This window comes from Carcharodon carcharias, chromosome 16 (assembly GCF_017639515.1).
Source record: "Carcharodon carcharias isolate sCarCar2 chromosome 16, sCarCar2.pri, whole genome shotgun sequence".
Classification (NCBI taxonomy): domain Eukaryota; kingdom Metazoa; phylum Chordata; class Chondrichthyes; order Lamniformes; family Lamnidae; genus Carcharodon; species Carcharodon carcharias.
This window is the reverse complement of record NC_054482.1, coordinates 121,401,374-121,417,524: the sequence shown is the minus strand read 5'-3', so window position 1 is coordinate 121,417,524 and position 16,151 is coordinate 121,401,374. Positions and strand designations below refer to the sequence as shown.

Genomic DNA, 16,151 nt, shown 5'->3' with positions numbered 1-16,151 from the left:
ATGTTTGAAGTTCCTCCCTCCCTTTCTCCTCTTGATTTGCAAGTATTTCTGCGATGTTATTTGTGTCTTTAGCAATGAAGACAGGCACAAAGGCTGGTCATTTCTGAGCTTCAGGGCAGTGCATTTGGGGGGTTAGCCCAAGATGGGCTGGGGAACCCCTCTCACCCACCCCCGCCAGAGGTTCCCAGGTAAGGATTGCCCGGCAATTGCCAAGAAGTTCAAACTTCCGATGGGCAGTTGCTCTCTGAGGACCATCCAATAATTTGATTTAAATCACAAACTTCTGATGGTTCCGACTGCGTCAGAACAATATTTACCCAGAAAATGTTGGAAGAATTAAAACCACTTCTAGCTCCTGGATGACCTACCCCAATGCACCCCATCCCCCATGGGACATCCCCCAGCTGCCCACTAGACTCCCCCCACCCCCATTAACACCCCCAATTGCCCACGGGACTCCACCCAACCTCCTGACCCCCCCAGAGGACACCTGACTAACCCCTGACCCTCCAAGGGACTGACCCCAAGCTCCCCAAAACCAACACACCCCCCCGAATACATTCCCGAACCCCCAAAGGAATCCCCCCCACTCTCCCCACTGCTACACACCCTCCCGGCTACTGCTCCCGACCCCATCCCTCCCCCGACTATCGTACCCCGTCAGCCCGACCCAACACCCTTGTGCCCACCAACACAACTTGACCTGACCCTCTCTCCCACCCCCGGCTTGCCTCAACCTGACCCAATCACCCTCCCTGGACCCAAGTTGACATGACCCAATTCTCCCCAACTCCACAGGCCTAGCCTGAACTGATCCAACTCCCCCCACCTGGCCTAACCTGACAACACCCCAGGGCCCAAATCCAGCCCGATCCCCGAGCACCCCCCACCCCGGCCCAATTCAACCTGACACCACCTGACCCCACGCTCCAGGCCCTGACCTGACCAGGCCCATCCTGATGCCCTCCAGGCCCAACCCAACCACCCCCACCCACAATCCTACCCACTTATCTTCTCCCCTGCTTGTCCAAGAGGCTGGACATTTAAACGTACCTGGTCTGTGGCTGTTAACAAGAGGGTGTGGGTTACCTACCTTTGACTGAGCTGCCTTTGACAGGAGGCCTCGGGAACTCGCTGCACTGGAGTGATCTCGCCGGCCTGAATCGGAATGTTGGGCGAGATAGGGGTGCTTCATTTTAAAGTAAGAAACTCGGAGTGGAGTGGCAGTCAGGCTCAACTACAGCTCCAGAAATTACAGCCCAAAGTATCTGCTCCACACTTCCATCATTTCCTTGTTTCCCATTATCAATTCCCCAGACTCACTCTCAAGAGGAGTCACACTAGCTTTAGTTGTGCTTTTCCTTTTTAAATGCTTATGCAAAACTCTGACTATCTGTTTTTATATTTCTAGTTTGCTTTCTCTCATACTCTAATGTCTCCCTCCTTATTACTTGTTTAGTCATTCTTTGCTGGTTTTTATATTCTGTCCAATCTTCTGACCTGCCACTAATCTTCACGGCTTTCTCTCTCAGTGAAAATAATAACTGGGAACGAGATGGAAATTCATTCTGCCAACTGTTCCTCCAACTCTGATTTTCCCTCCCATCCTCCCTCTGAGTGGGTAACCCAATTGGAACCAATTCCCTAATCTTCAGATCATCGCCGCTTGACATGGGATTGACTCTCGCGGTGACTCTCTTGCTCATCATTGTGGAGACGCGATTGCTTACCCTTTCCCCAGAAGTTCCAGGCGGTCCATCGTTGCCAGAGGTTCCCTGCGGACAAAGAACAGTGATCTGTAAACCTGGCCCTCAGTGCAGTTGATAAAGGATTGGATAATCTGGGTTATGAGTAAGGTATCTCAATGATACCAGGCAGAATGTACCTTTGGTCCTGGTTTGCCTGTGGGACCTCTCGGACCACGACCTCCACGTGGACCCTAGAAAAATAGTCACAAAGTGAAATTTTCACAAGAGACTTGAGATAATGAAACAGAAATAATTGAGTCAGGCTTTCCTGTTACCAGTGCAGTGAGTTTAACACTCACTGTTATTAGAGTGTAAATGATGCAGCGACGTTCAGTGAGGAAGAGAAACACTGGGGAGTGTGAATCACCACAGGGTGTTGGAGCATTTGTTGCATTCCAATATGAAGCTCATAAAAACAGAATCTTGTATTCAACCTCACTGTGAGTTTTGAGAAATTTCTGGATTTTCCCATTAATTAAACTTGCTGTGGAAATTTAGGGCTGGAAACTAATAGCGTAAAGAACCTGTTAAAAAGAAGATTTATATTCCTGCCACTCGATCTCTCTAGTCCAGAGAGGGAACATCTGAGATAGTTTACTCACATTCAAACAGTTAGTCAATTGTTCTTAGAGATTTATAAATGTAATATTTTTAATTTGCTGCCCTACTTTTCCTTTCTGTCTCTTTTATTTCTTTCATAATGCATTATTTCTTTCCCTTTCTTTATTTCTCTTTCTGGACCTGATTTGACTCGAATTCACCCTATTTCCATTTTTGCCATTCCTGTTTCTTTCAATCTAATTGGATCACATTGATTACAGAAACAGACTGTTCTTCTCACTGATAAAAACAAAACCAAAAATTGTTGGTGACATCTTTTGATGATCTGCTTCTATCACTGCTTGTTTGTCCCTACAACCACAGCCCCCCCTCCACTTCTCTCTCTCTGTCTCTCTCCGCCCCCCACACACACCTTAAACCAGCTTATATTTCAACTCTTTCTTGGACTCGAACTCAAGTTCTGTCGAAGGGTCATGAGGACTCGAAACGTCAACTCTTTTCTTCTCCGCTGATGCTGCCAGACTTGCTGAGTTTTTCCAGGTAATTCTGTTTTTGTTTTGTTCTTCTCACTGCCCACTCAATTCACAGGGACTTTAGAAGCTGGGGGATTGTTCTCCTTAGAGCAGAGAAGGTTAAGGGGAGATTTAATAGAGGAGTTCAAAATTATGTATTGGAGAGAGTAAATAAGGAGAAACTGTTTCCAGTAACAGGAGGGTCGGTAACCAGAGGGACACAGATTGAAGGGAATCGATGAAATAACCAGAGGGGGAGATGAGGAGAATTTATTTTTACACAGTGAGTTGTTGTGATCTGGAACGCGCTTCCTGAAAGGGCGGTGGAAGCAGATTCAATAATAACTTTCAAAAGGGGAATTGGAGAAATACTTGAGAAGGTGAAACTTTTCATGGCGTTGGGGATAGAGCAGGGATAGAGCAGGGGGAGTGGGAATAAATGGATACTCTCACAGACACAAAGGGCTGAGTGGATTTTCTCTGTGCTGTCGGATTCTCTGACTCTATGGGCAGGATTTCCCCCTGGGCTTTGACACCCTGACATTGGAATAAAATGGGGGTCCTGAGCCTGCAGTTGCTGCAGTGAGAGCAGCTCAGTCATTTCCCCGGAGATGGTTTCCTAACCCACCATCTCTGGACTCATTCAAATGAAGGATGGTGGGTGGGCTCCAAATACTGCTGGCCCAATCAGAAGGCCAGGAGCTCAGCGGCTTCAGCAGCCCCAGCAGGAGGTCATGATGAGCTTTAAATTAAACTTCAGAGGGGTCTAGGGCCTAGCGGTCAGGCCCCTCTGGATGACCCATTGGGCCTGCGGGCAACCTTCCCTGCTCTGCCCCTTAGTTGGGCTATCAATGGACTGAATGGCCTCCTTCTGTGCTACAAGCTTCAATGGTTCACTGGATTATGGTTCACTCCCATAGTGACCCTGGGGTGACCCAATGCACAATTCCCTCCTGTCAGAAAAATATTTATTTAGTCACCATTAGTTTCTCTCCCCTATCCCTTAGCCAATTATGTACCCAAATTATCCCGGCCCATTCATCCCCCCTTTTATTTTATCAATATCTATGTTATTCAACATTTTACCTCAAGACTCTTAAAAGTCTACATTGCTGTGATTTGAAACTATTTAAATATTAATGGTCTCTAATTGGATGAGCATAAGGGGCAGGAGTTGGCCTTTCTGTCCCTTGAGTCTGTTCCATCACTCAATAATTTCATGTCTGATCCGATTGTGGCCTTGACTCTATTTTCCTTCCTAACCCCTATAACCTTTCACTCCCTTGTCAAACAAGAAAGCATCTAACTCAACCTTAAAGATATTGAATGACCTTATCTCCAGAGAGTGAGTAAGAATGATGGTTCCAACTGTGCTCAGAGTGACAGATACTTACTGTTGGACCTCTCTGTCCCCTCGGGCCAGATTTCCCAGGAACACCCTACCATAAAAGAGAAAATAAGATTCATGAGGATATTCTTAAAAAACATAGGAAAACAGGACAGGCCAATTATTATACATTTGACCAGTCACCAATTCCAAATTCCACCCATTCTTTCAAGCTCACAGCTATAGCTCAGCGAGAAGCACTCTCACCACATGTACAAATCAACTCCAAATACTTGAGCTAATAATCCACGATGATAATCCCAGGGACAACTGCACTGTAGGCATTCAGTACTGAGGGAGTGCTGCACTGTCAGAGGGTCAGTACTAAGGGAGTGCTGCACTGTCAGAGGGTTAGTGCTGAGGGAATGCTGCACTGTCAGAGGGTCAGTACTGAGGGAGTGCTGCACTGTCGGCGGGTCAGCACTGAGGGAGCACTGCACTGTTGGAGGGTCAGTCCTGAGGGAATGATGGACTGTTGGAGGGTCAGTACTGAGGGTGTGCTTCACTGTTGGAGGGTCAGTACTGAGCAAGTGCTGCACTGTCAGAGGGTCAGCACTGTGGGAGTGCTGCACTGTCAGAGGGTCAGTCCTGAGGGAATGATGGACTGTCAAGAGTCAGTACTGAAGGAGTGCTGCACTGTTGGAGGGTGAGTCCTGAGAGAGTGATGGATTGTCAGAGTGTCAGTACTGAGGGAGTGCTGCACTGTCAGAGATGTCATCTTTTGGAAAAGACATTAAATTGTAGCCCAGTCTGCCTTCTCAGGTGGACAGAAAGGATTGCATGGCATTGTTTTGAGGAAGGGTAGAGAAGCTCTGCCCAGTGTCCTGGGGCCAATGTTTATCCCTTCAACAACATCATTAAAACAGATTATTAGGTCATTACATTGTTATTTTTGGGATCTTACTGTGCATAAATTAGCTGCTGGGTTTCAAACATTACAGCAGCTAGTACACTTCCAAAATGCTCCACTGGCTGTGAGGAGCTTGATAATGTGTGGAGGATGTGACAGACGCTATAGAAATGTCCTGCTACAGGCTGCAGCAGTAAGCAATGTGTTTTGTTAACGTGAGGAGAAAGCAGGCAGCCTCTCCCTTTCGAGTCTCCTACCTCCTCAGGAGTTTGATTGGCTAACTCTCCAGGGAGAAAGTGGTCATACTGCGGTAATCACTTCAACCACTGCTCCATTATCATCAGTTATTGAGCAGATAAAGTCTGGAAGGACAGTGAAACTATCTACGTTGATCCTACCCAATCTTAATGACAACAGCTCCCTCAGTGGGAGGGTCAGATCAGACTCACTCTGACCATTTAATGTTTTCAGCAGCGAAAGAACCACATCCCCAAACTGTGGCAATTAATGGCGGCTCTAGCAGGCTCATGTTTCCATTAGTAAAACTGTTTCTCTCTGTCCCCTCCACATGCACCATCTATTTACACAATCAGCCAGCAAGCACTCTGACCTCTCTTTAAATTGTTGCCCTAATCGAAAATTCAATTCCATTCCCGAGTTCTCGGACTCTTTGATTACTTTCTCAGACTCTGAAAACCTCCTGTGACTCCCAGTGAAATTTAACCCTCTCCTGGCCACATCTCCATTCTTTACAAAACGGTTGTGACGTTTGCATCTCCAGACTCGACTATTCCAGCCTCTCATCTTTTATTCTCCATAAAATTCAGCCCTTCTAAACCCTTTTTGTGCCCGTATCCTAACTCACACCAAGTTCCATTCACCCATCTCCCTTGTTCTTGCTGACCAATACTGACTCACCATCCATCAACACCTCAGTTATAAAATGCTCATCCTTGATTTCAAATCTCACCATGGCCTCACCCCTCCCTATCTCTGTAACCTCCTCCAGTCCCGCAAATTTCCTTCAATTCTAGTTTAATTGCTATACAATTGGATACTGTGTAAGTGAGTATGTGCATGAGAGAGTGTGAGAAAGTGTGCATGTGAGTGTATGTGTGTGCAGTTTGATAGTGTGTGTGTGTGTGTGTGTGTGTGTGTGCGTGTGTGTGTGTGAGAGTGTGAGAAAGTGTGTGTGTGTGTGTGCAGTTTGATAGTGTGTGTGTGTGAGAGAGAGAGAGAGAGTGTGATGGAGTGTGCGTGAGTGTGTGTGTACACATGAATGTGTGTGTGTATGTTCAATTGTCTCCTTCTGTACTTTGATCTAAAGGGTCTTTAGGAAGCTGTAAACAATTTCTGCTCATCATTTATTGATTCTGGATTGATTGAAACCTCTTTCATCTTTTACCACACAGAAGTGTTGCAGGGCCTTCAGCACTTGCAGTGCTGCCTGGGATTGAGACCGGGTCTAATTAATCCTGGGAGATGTTTGACTCATGGACAAACTGCAAAATGCACTGGCAAATGGGTCGGTGCAGATTGATTGGCTGAATAAATGCTCTCATCCAACAATAAATCCACCTTACCCTCGCTCCTTTCTCTCCATTTGATCCAGGAAATCCTGGGAATCCAGTCGATCCCTAACAAACAGAAGCAAACAGATGTGAGGACAGAGATTGCAAGGTTCGACAATCCAACCATCACTGGAAGCTAATTGTTTATTTCTGCCTCAAAATAATCCTCCCTTGCTTGCAAAAATATTTCATTTTATTTTATATCCTAAGCCACATCATAAACCTACTCTCTTCTCCCAATTTGTAATTCACTGGTTAGACCCCAGCAGGAGGATTGTGTCCAATTCTGGGCTCCACACTTTAGGAAGGATGTTGAGGCCTTGGAGAGGGTGCGGAGGAGATTTACTCCAATGGGACCAGGATTGAGGGAGTTAATGTGGAGGGACTGGAGAAGCTGGGATTGTTCTCCTTAGAGCAGAGAAGGTTAAGGAGAGATTCAATAGGGTCATTCCTTGAATTCCCTACTCTGGAGAGTGACTCTGGAGTCACTGAGTATGTGCAAGTCTGAGATGGTATTAGGAACTAAGGATGCAGGGATAGTGTGGGAAATTGAAGCTAAGGGAGAGAATCAGCCATAACTTAGTTGAATTGCAGAGCAGGTTCTAGGGGCAGAACTGCCTCCAACTATTCTCATTTCTTATGCTCTTTTGTTCTTATGACATAGATTGAAGAGAATTGGTAAATTAACCAGAGGGGGAGATGAGGAGGATTTATTTTTACACAGTGAGTTGTTGTGATCTGGAACGCGCTGCCTGAAAGGGCGGTGGAAGCAGATTCAATAATAACTCTCAAAGGGAATTGGAGAAATATTTGAAAAGCAGAAATTTACAGGGCTAAGGGGAAAGGGCTGGGGGATGGGGTCTAATTGGATAGCTCTTTTAAAGAGCCAGCACGGACACGAGCGACAGAATGGCCTCTTCCTGTGGTCTATGATTCAATAGCCACAGAGTTTTCAGTCATCACTGATGTTGTTCTTTTGTCACGGTGACAAATATACCTCCACCTGACTCCTCCAAACACTTGCAGTTCTAGTTAACATCTTACCCAACTAATAAAACTTTAATAAGCTTCAAAAGTTTTCAGATAACTATTGGGTCATTGCAAATTCACTGCATTTATTAATCAGGAAGGAATTGAAACACTTACCAGAGAGACTGAAATCCTGATTGCATTTGGAGGATGAGCACATTATTAAATCATATGTAACAGGGGTCAATGTAAATGGCAGAATTTTAAAGGGGGCACAGGAACAGAGAGAGCTGGGAGCATAAATACACAAATCGAGACAGGTTGACACACTCTCCAAAGCTTGATAAAATGATACAGCACAAAAGGAGGCCATTCAGTCTCATGAACATCTCTTTATTTCCTGTCTCTCTGAGGCCTAGCTCCAGCCTATCTCTGTAATGTCCTCCAGCCCCACAACCCTCTGAGATCTCCGCACGCCTCTAAATCTGGCACTGTGCACCCCCCCAATTTTAATCGCTCTATCACTGGTGGCCATGCCTTCAGTTTCTTGGGCCCTAAGCTCGAGAATTCCCTCCCTAAACCTCTCCACCTCTCTCTGCTGCTTTAAGATGTTGCTTAAAGACTCCCTAATGCCCAAATATGTCAGTATGTGAGACGGTGTTAAATTTTGTTTATAAGGCTGTTATGATCTGCATTACAACATTGTGCTAAACACTCTGGATAAAGACAGGGTTGTTTTTGATGTAAATCTTCCCCCTTAACCTTCTCTGTTCTAAGGAGAACAATCCCAGCTTCTCCAGTCTCTCCACATTAACTGAAGTCCCACATCCCTGGTCCCATTGGAGTAAATCTCCTCCGCACCCTCTCCAAGGCCTCAACATCCTTCCTAAAGTGCAGAGCCCAGAACTGGACACCTTCTGTGCTGTAAGATTCAATGAAAGTGAAGGATGGATAGTCAGTTCCATCACAACACAGAAACATTAAAAAATGGTAAACTTAGACTTTAACTGGATCTGGAATAAATTTTGATTTATGCAGAACATTGACTTCATTCCCGAGTGAAACTGGAGCAGGATCCTGACGAATGAGGATAAAATTGCCAAATTGTAATTAGAGATGATTTCAGAGGCTCTCTCTCAGTGAGTGAACTAAGCCACAATTTTTCAACTGTCTGAAATTCAGTGTTTTTTTTATTTTATTCAGTGATGTTGCACCAAATACTGCACAGCCATTTCTTAAACACAGCTAACCACGGCTCTGTATCACTTTTAACAGAGTGTTTCTCCAATTATTGAGTGGGCATAGACAGGAGTGGGAGATTCATCACCAATTATTACAGACAGCACATTAATAATCTCCAACGTTCAGTTATTGGCAAGATTTCTGCTGGTGTCAGTGTTTTAGTGATATCATAAACATTGGGGGCAATATCCTTGGGGTTGGTAAGGTATATTGGAAATGGCTGTCTAATTATTTAGAAGTAATCTTTCTGCTGTGTTTACAATATTACTAAAGACACCCAGGGGCTAAGATTGATTGTAAATGACTGTGTGAAAGAAAATTGTTGTTCAATTTGCACCAGTTACAATTTCTGTTTCCACTCAAGTCGATCGGGAGAGGTATTTAGCTGTGACTGGCTGCCACTCAGTTTAGTGTATCACACGCAATCAATATTAACCTCCCCAACTCCCCTCAACCCCACCCCCACCTCCCCTCAACCCCACCCCCAACTCCCCTCAACCCCACCCCCACCTCCACCTCGACCCACACACTCACCTCCACCTCAATCCCACCCCCACCCCCAACTCCCCTCAACACCACCCCCACCTCCACCTCAATCCCACCCCCACCCCCAACTCCCCTCAACACCACCCCCAACTCCCCTCAACCCCACCCCCAACTCCCCTCAACCCCACCCCCACCTCCACCTCAATCCCACCCCCAGCCCCAACTCCCCTCAACCCCACCCCCAACTCCCCTCAACCCCACCCCCACCTCCACCTCGACCCACACACCCACCTCCACCTCAATCCCACCCCCACCCCCAACTCCCCTCAACCCCACCCCCAACTACACTCAACCCCACCCCAACTCCCCTCAACCCCACCCCAACTCCCCTCGACCCACACCCCCACCCCCACCTCGACCCACAACCCCACCTCCACCTCAACCCAACCCCCACCCCCAACTCCCCTCACCCCACCCTCACCTCCACCTCGACCCACACTCCCACCTCCACCTCGGCCCACACCCCCACCTCCCCTAAACCCCACCCCCAACTCCCCTCAACCCCACCCCAACTCCCCTCAACACCACCCCCAACACCCCTCAACCCCACCCCCACCTCCACCTTGACCCACACCCCCACCTCCACCTCGACCCACACCCCCACCTCCACCTCGACTCCACACCCCCACCTCCACCTCGACCCACACTCCCACCTCGACCCACACCCTCACCTCCACCTTGACCCAAACCCCCACCTCCACCTCGACCCACACCCCCACCTCCACCTCGACCCACACCCCCACCTTCACCTCGACCCACACCCCCACCTTCACCTCGACCCACACCCCCACCTCCACCTCGACTCAACACCCCCATCTCCACCTCAACCCACAGCCCCACCTCCACCTCGACCCACACCCCCACCTTCACCTTGACCCACACCCCCACCTCCATCTCGACCCACACCCCCACCTTCACCTCGACCCACACCCCCACCTCCACCTCGACCCACACCCCCACCTCCACCTCGACTCCACACCCCCATCTCCACCACGACCCACACCCCCACCTCCACCTCGACCCACACCCCCACCTTCACCTTGACCCACACCCCCACCTCCACCTCGACCCACACCCCCACCTCCACCTCGACCCACACCCCCACCTCCACCTCGACCCACACCCCCACCTTCACCTCGACCCACACCCCCACCTCCACCTCGACCCACACCCCCACCTTCACCTCGACCCACATACCCACCAAGTGACCAGTGATAAACGTATTGTCCTGTTCAAGAACAGAGGGGTCACTCTCACTCACCATCCCGACCATCACATGATCCAATGATAATGGAGTTATTGACCAATCACAGTGATCGACCTCTATCAGTGAATCTACAACACCCCCAGACATGAGGGTCTGGGTCTTCATCCTCGAGACAAAAATGAGGAGTCAGGAAAATTCCCAGCTTGGCCTATCCCATTTTGGGAGAAAGTGCCAACAAAGGTGGGATCTGGGGGGTGCAGGTGCAGGATGGATTCGGGTCAGCTGACCTGATAGGAAACACAGAGGCAGCCACAGGGGCTGTCGGCTGCGGGGGTGGGCTGTCCATAAGGCCCACCTTGGTGCTGTGGGACTTTGTCCTGTTAAAAAAAAACAAAGACCCTCCATCCCTCACCCCACTTCACCCTCCAAACAGTCTCCATGCCCCACCATGCCAACTCATGCCTCCTACCCATGCCCACATCCCCTCATGTCCCCATGCCAAGCTCTGCCCTTTCACCCAACCCCTCAGGCCTCTCATTCCCCGTATGTCCCTCTTCTCAACCCCTCAGGCCCATCATGCCCTCTATGCCAAGCTCTGGCCCTCCACTCACCCCCTCAGGCCCCTCATGACCCCTAAACCAAGCTTTGGTATTTCATGCCCATTGACCCACTGTAGAACCAATGAACTCCAAAGTGTATAGTGGTATGTGTGAAAAAAAAAGCTTTTTAAAAAGTAATTTGTTGATAACTTTCTCCTATGCTTGAAAAAAGTCTGGACTGCAAGCGAATAAATCTGTCAATCGAGCAGGCCATTTGAAGTTTCAAAAACCCCAAACCCTTGAAACCACTGACCTTGTGTAAACAGACACAATGAAATTGGCCATAGAGCTCAGGGAGCCTGAGCTAACAATCAGACAATGTTTCCTTCAGGGAAAGAACACTCACCCCAGCGGAAACATTGTCGGATTGACAGCTCAGGATCTCTGAGGTCAATTTCACAATGTTTATTTACACAAGTGAAGTGGTTTTTCAAGGCTTCGTGATTTGTGGCGTTCGAAACTTCAAAGGGTGATTGACACTTTTATTAGCTTGCAGTCCAGACTTCTTCTTTCAAGCAGAGGAGAAAGTTATCAATCGATTACATTTTTCCAAAGCCTTTTGTTACATATCACATCATACACTATGGTATTCATTGGTTCTAGAAAGTGTACAGTGGGTCAATGGGCATGGGAGTGCCATGCTTGTCATAGAGGGCATGATGGGTCTGGGGGGGGTGGGTGGTGGGTCAAAGCTCGGAATAGGGGGCATAATGGCCCTGAAGGGCTCAGTGGTGAGGGTGAAGGGTGTAACTTTACTGAGGAGCCATGAGAAGGACATTTTGAACTTATCTTTTAAAAGATCCCCTCATGCAGATTAGGGCTAATGACTCCTCTGAGGCACCGTGAACATTACATTTTTTTTCATTCATTCACGGGATGTGGGTGTCACTGGCTGGGCCAGCATTTATTGCCCATCCCTAGTTGCCCTTGAGAAGGTGGTGGTGAGCTGCCTTCTTGAACCGCTGCAGTCTCTTTAAAAACCTGGCCCGGCTCCATGAAAATTGTGGAGGAGCAGGACACGCCTGGAATGCTGGATGCAGGTTTTGACAGGACCAGCCTGCATGCTTTAAATGTACCTCTGCAACCCCACAGCCCTGGAATGGGGTCAGGAACGTGGAATCAGGTCACGCCCATCATTTTTGAAGGGCTCTGGAGTCATTCCGCCTTGGTGAAAATCCAGACATGAGTGAGGAAAACCCCCAGTGTGGGGGGAGCTTTGGGAACCATAGGTCCAGAGTCACCTGTTCCTCCCAAACTCCCTCCACTCACCATACGTCAGGTCTCCAATTAGTCAGATACTGGAGCCCAAAATGTTATTTTCTGGGAGAAACCCCTCTCATTTGCAATGTCGGTGACACAACCTGGCCAAGGGAAATCTTTGTCACCATCAACCTCAATCTTTGAGCTCTGGAATTCTCATTCACACAGTGAACTGATACTAAATGACCCTGAAACCACAGCAACTCTCTGCGCGTTACTGAATTCCATTTTGTCATCTTCTCGTAGTTAAATTGGATAAAAATTTCATTGGGCCTGAACATCTCAGGGGAGCTTACAAAGTGCTACCTTCACGCTGTGATTACAGAGTTATCGAAAACATTGTCTCGAGAAGGAGTGACTCACCTTTGGACCTTGTCTCCCTGGATATCCGGGCAAGCCTGGAACACCGAGTTTCCCCTGCAATAAGACAAACATTTCTCAGCCACAGCATCACACTGGCTATTTGGCAGCAAAGATTAGTGGCACCGTCACAGTGACAATTACCCAGAATATTTCACAAAGCTGTGGGCCAATAAGCTGCTGTGCTTCCCAAAGCAATTCTTCGTATGGTAACGTGAAATTGGAAACATAGGAACGGAAAGAGGCCATTCAGCCCATCACGTTTGTCCCACCATTCAATCAGGTGACCTGTATCTTAACTCACTCTACCCAACTTGGCTCCATAAACCCTTAATTTCCTCAACAAAACTCTATCAATCCCATTCTCGAAAGGTGCAGTTCTCTCCCGGCTTTGACAGCTTTTTGGGTGAGAGAGTTCCAGATTTCCATTCTTTAAGTGTGAGGCATTGTTTCCTGACATCACCCCTGAACGGCCTGGCTCCGCTTTTAAAGTTCTGCCCCTTGTTCTGGACTCCCCCCATTCCCACCACAACCAGGAGAAATAGTTTCTCTCTATCTGTCCTGTCAAAGGCTTTAAACACTTGACACCTTGATTCGATCACCTCCAAATCTTCTATAGTTCAAGGACTTGGCATTTGCCCCCATCGTTTAACCTTTCAACGACTGTCAGTGGGAGTAGAATCGAGTCTGTGCCCTCAGGCACAGATATCCCAGGGAGCGAGGAGGTCAATTGGTCCATTGAGCCTACTCTGCTGGACCATTATCACATTGCCAGTTGTGGGATCTTGCTGTGTGCAAATTGGCTGCCACATTTCCTACATTACAACATGACTCCACTTTAAAAAGTGGTTTTTTAAATTCATTCACAGGATGTGGGTGTCACTGGCTGGGCCAGCATTTATTGCCCATCCTTAATTGCCCCTTGAGAAGGTGGTGGTGAGCTGCCTTCTTGAACCACTGCAGTCCATGTGGTGTAGGTACACCCACAGTGCTGTTAGGGAAGGAGTTCCAGGATTTTGACCCAGTGACAGTGAAGGACCGGTGATATATTTCCAAGTTAGGATGGTGAGTGACTTGGAGGGGAACTTCCAAGTGGATATGTTCCCATCTATCTGCTGCCCTTGTCCTTTGGGATGGTAGTGTTTGTGGATGTGGTGCCAATCAAGCGGGCTGCTTTGTCATGGACAGTGTCAAGCTTCTTTAGTGTTGTGGGAGTTGCACTCATCCAGGCAAGTGGAGAGTATTCTATCATGCTCCTGATTTGTACCTTGTAGATGGTGGACAGGCTTTAGGGAGTCAGGAGGTGAGTTATGCATTGCAGGATTCCCAGCCTCTGACCTGCTCTTGTAGCCACAGTATTTATATGGCTAGTCCTATTCTGTTTGGGGTCAATGGTAACCCCCAGGATGTTGACAGTCGGGGATTCACTGATGGTAATTCCATTGAACATCAAGGGGTAATGGTTGGATTCCCTCTTGCTGGAGATGGTCATTGCCTGGCACCTGTGTGGCGCAAATGTTACTTACCACTTGTCAGCCCAAGCCTGGATATTGTCCGGGTTTTGCCACATTTGGACATGGACTGCTTCAGTATCTGAGGAGTTGAGGACCCCCGAGAGGTGTGGGGGTGGGAAGCGGTCTCAGCTCCAGGTGGAGTGTTAATTAGCTGGACAGGTCGGAAAGCCAATTAGCAGCCATGGGGCTGTGAATGGAGGCGGGACCAAGAGTGGGTTATATTTGAACAGACCATAGTGGCTGCCCTTTCACTGCATCACTGATCGGAATAAAGAGGGGGCAGGAGATAGAGAGACCTGGAACCAGGGGATGGGCAGCTCCTCGTTTCTCAGACATGGACCTAGAGAATCTACTTGAGGCAGTGAGGAAGAGGAAGAAGCCCACTTCCCTCCCAGAACAAGAAAGAATGGGTGGAGGTCTTCAAGAGAGAAGATGGAGAGAGGTCAGGTAGAACTGGTCCAATTCAGGAAGAGGTTCAATGACCTTATTTACTCTGGGAAGGTTGGGGTAACCCCCAAACTCTTGGAACAGACCTCTGGGTATTCACCGTCCTTTTGCTCTGAGAGGTGGAGGCAGTCTGTTCCCTCATCTCTGCCTGAGGCTGGGTTACATGTGCCGGTCATCCTCATTATGGAGGTGCCCATGGGGCTTCTCCAGAGACTGCTGCACCAGAATGAATGCTGGGCCAGCCTCCATCACTGGCTCCTATTGCATAGATATTGCTGCAGTCAGAGGGCCAGAGAGGATGATGATGAGGATGATGGTTCCCTGGGAGGGCTGGTACCCTCCTCCTCCTCCTCAGTGACTGCATCAGCTCTTGGGCGGTACTCCAGATGGCTGGAGGGAAGTACCTTCTGGGGCGCAATTGGCATCCACTCAAAGTGTCTGAGAAGCATGCTGCTCCCGGGCACAGCAGGAGTGTGAGCCGAGGGAACTTACTGATTCCTCAGGATGGTTCCAAGCCACAGTTGCTGCTGAGAATTTGTCAGCATTGTACTCTGCAGCTTCTCATGAATACAAAAAGTTGGCATTGACAATGGACGGACGTAGTGCCTTAACCTGCTCTGCTTCATCCTTGCAGGGAAACCAGGGACCTAATGCCTGGGAACAGACCCAGATAGGAGGAGGGGTTCCCTACAACAAACTCCTTCACTATCACTGGGCCAAACTCTCCCAGAACAGAGTCAGGCCAAAGCTCCTTCACACCTCCCCAGCACCCCTTCAACCAGCGCAGATACATTCCCCTCAGTGGGTCATGGTCATAGGGCAGTGGTGTGTGAGGGGCAAGGACAGACACTGCCCTGCTCAACTAGTTACAGGTGTCCCTCCATGGAGAGAGTGGCCAACCCCATGGAGAACAGCAGCACTTGGAGTGCAGTGCAGGAATGGTGGACTGACATATACAGGATGCCAACCACATTATGTGACCTTGACTGGTCAGTGGCATTGGTCATGTAAGGATGTTTAGAGTGGATGCCAGTTGTACCCCAGAGGGTACTTCCCTCCAGCCATCTGGAGTACCGCCCGAGTGCTGAGGCAGTCACCGAGGAGGAGGAGGAGGGTACCAGCCCTCCCAGGGAACCATCATCCTCATCATCATCCTCTCTGGCCCTCTGACTGCAGCAGTATTTGTGCAATAGGAGCCAGTGATGGAGGCTGGCCCAGCATTCACTCTGGTCATTCACAGCAGCCTCTGGAGAAGCCCCATGGGCACCTCCACAATGAGGATGACAGGCACATGTAACCCAGCCTCAGGCAGAGGTGAGGGAGCAGACAGCCTCCACCTCCTCCAAGGCCACAAGGGGAGCACTGGGTAGAAGTGGCA

General features: G+C 48.7%; 1 protein-coding gene across 1 annotated transcript in view; it reads right to left on the bottom strand.

Annotated features, from left to right (window-relative positions):
• The window catches only part of col11a1a (collagen, type XI, alpha 1a), a 682,771-nt gene that overhangs the window by 339,674 nt on the left and 326,946 nt on the right, over positions 1-16,151 (bottom strand). The window contains exons 31-35 of the mRNA XM_041208311.1: positions 12,816-12,869; positions 6,642-6,695; positions 4,216-4,260; positions 1,886-1,939; positions 1,731-1,775 (exon numbers count right to left, since the gene is read on the bottom strand). Of these exons, the coding sequence (XP_041064245.1) occupies positions 1,731-1,775; positions 1,886-1,939; positions 4,216-4,260; positions 6,642-6,695; positions 12,816-12,869 (252 nt within the window). The remainder of the gene's footprint in view (positions 1-1,730; positions 1,776-1,885; positions 1,940-4,215; positions 4,261-6,641; positions 6,696-12,815; positions 12,870-16,151) is intronic.